Source organism: Austrofundulus limnaeus, unplaced genomic scaffold, assembly GCF_001266775.1.
Source record: "Austrofundulus limnaeus strain Quisiro unplaced genomic scaffold, Austrofundulus_limnaeus-1.0 Scaffold38, whole genome shotgun sequence".
Classification (NCBI taxonomy): domain Eukaryota; kingdom Metazoa; phylum Chordata; class Actinopteri; order Cyprinodontiformes; family Rivulidae; genus Austrofundulus; species Austrofundulus limnaeus.
In genome coordinates this window covers 1,300,958-1,303,450 of record NW_013952440.1, presented here as the reverse complement: position 1 = coordinate 1,303,450, position 2,493 = coordinate 1,300,958, and the positions used below count along the sequence as shown (strand labels likewise).

Here is a 2,493-nt window from a genome sequence, read left to right as displayed (position 1 = left end):
GTGTGTGTGTGTGTGTGTGTGTGTGTGTGTGTGTGTGTGTGTGTGTGTGTGTTTATAATGCTCTCCTTTGTCACTGAAATGGCAGTCGTTCAATGTTAGACTCCACAATAATATCTTAAGTCAAAGAGTTGTGCCAGTGTGTGCATACAGTGTGTAAATTGCTCACTCTTGCTGTTCTCTCTCCAGGGGGTTTGGCAAGCAGGGATTCCAGTGTCAAGGTAGGCCATTTAAAGCATATCCATATATACTAGTTGGTGGCAACGTTCATGAAAATGATTGCTTAGTTAGGGTTGGGCGATATTGGCAAAAAAATTAATCAGGATTAATTGTGGTATTTGGCCGATAACGATTAATTTGGCGATTAATCCCCTGGAGTCCCTGAACACCCTTATGTCCTGGTCTCATGACCAATTTAGTGGGAAAGATTTGCTCTTCATAAAAATCTGTTCCAAATTGTCAAAATTACAGACTTCGGGCTATACATCAAATTTTAAATTGTGTTGATAGATAAATCAATTTCAATTTTTTTTTATGTTTGTCATATTTGAAGTGGAGAGGATCACCAACCAGACCGAACATGGAAATTACCAGTCTGCCTGGTGGCATTAATCGTATTAATCGTCAAGTGCCAAAAAATAATCGATTAATGTTTTTCTGACGACTAATTGCACACGATACGATTATGCCCAACCCTATGCTTAGCTCTAAACTTAAAACAAGGCACATGACCTCATTGGTGTTCGATTGATGCAAAGAACAACCTCATGAAGCTTTGGACATTTTCTAAATGCTGATGAATACGACCTGTGCTACAGTATTACCYATTGTAGCACAATACAATACTATACAATATGCAATAAGATGCATATTGATTGTTATTGGCTAAATGCCACAATTCTATGCCRTAATTAATTGAACTATCTTCTTCTTCATACAATGTTATACATTGAAATGTAACAYAATACAAACTAGGGGTTGGGAAATATTGGCTAAAAATGAATCACAAAATTGTGGCATTAAGTTGATAACTTACATGTTTTGGCTCTAGATCAGTCTAAAATTATACTTACGTATCATCAGTTGAACTATCCTCTTCATTTTAACAGGTAAAAATAGTAAGCTGTGAATTGAAACCCACCTTTTCCACACTGWTGAGTGGCAGCAGATCTTTTCTAATGCAATATGCCACAGGCTCACATGTGCACCCACAAATACATCATCACACGGCACTAATCGCAGTAACTTCAAAGTGGCAAATATTCATTGGTGACAAATTTTCTGATGATGAATTGCACACAATAGGATTTTGCCCAACCCTAATGCAAACCATATAATATAGTATAACATAATACATTACACTGTAACACAATGTAGTATAATGTGATATCCTGTAGTACAGTTCAGTGTAATGTAATATATTATGATTTACCTAATACACATTCTTGGGTAAGTTTATTTTGGACTTGAGGCTATAAAAAAAAAATCACAAATATGCCAATATATTGAATATACAGTCCAAACATAATCCATCAGTAAAACACATTGCACGCTTATTATATCAAAATATACTATATTCAAATAAATATTAGGGATGCATGATATATCTGTAATGATATCGGTATCGGCCAATATTGGTCATTTTTTAGAATATCGGTATCGGTCCGATATGTAAAACGGGACCGATATTAATGTCCGATATTGACTTCCCAMTTTTTATCTTTGTGTTTCTGTTTTGGGAGGTGAGACGGTTGGTTGAGCAGCATCTGTTTGATCATGATAGTGATACTGATGCTGCATAACCAGGAATAACTGAAGTAGGGAGCCATGTCAGAGGTCTGGTTGTTTATTTACGTATCAAAAAAACACCCAAGTGTGTTTTTGCGGATATGTATACTATAATTTGTATGTTTGTGTAATATTGTTAAATATCGGTTATTGGCCATAACACCAGTAATTATATCGGATATCGATATCGGCTGAAATTTTCATATCGGTGCATCCCTAATAAATATGTAAGGATTGAAAAAAGGAAATATCTAGTTTTTCTGGTTGTCACTTGGTGCTCTAATTGGTAATCAGAATAAAAACATATTCTACAAATCTGGAGGTAGAAGAAATTTTTTRTGATAACTTCATAAAGTTTAGTTTTGTGCTGATTCAGTCAAGGATGATCCAAAGAYGCAAGAAATGAAATTACAGCTCACATCATCAGAAACCCCTCCCGTAAGACTGAGATGCAGCGACAAAAACTTGTTTTCCTATCACCCCCCCGAAACACTTTAGTACAAACACATTGTCTAAACACATTTTTTCACCCATTTTAAWTTAATTGAATATTAATTTAATTGCTAAATATTTTTGCTATTTTTGCCTTTTTTAATTCAATCTGTCAGATCAAACTCCTCTTCTGGCAACAGTGAACAATACAAACTACAACAAAACAAATGTGGAGGAGCTTTTGGCATTTGTACTTTTATTCAGTTTGCTTGAAGT

At 35.0% G+C, this 2,493-nt stretch overlaps 1 protein-coding gene across 1 annotated transcript in view; it reads left to right on the top strand.

Annotated features, from left to right (window-relative positions):
- Window positions 1–2,493, top strand: part of LOC106516520 (protein kinase C beta type) — a gene marked incomplete at its 5' end in the record, with an annotated part of 140,900 nt that overhangs the window by 2,438 nt on the left and 135,969 nt on the right. The window contains 1 exon segment of the mRNA XM_014006922.1: window positions 187–218. Within this exon segment, the coding sequence (XP_013862376.1) occupies window positions 187–218 (32 nt within the window).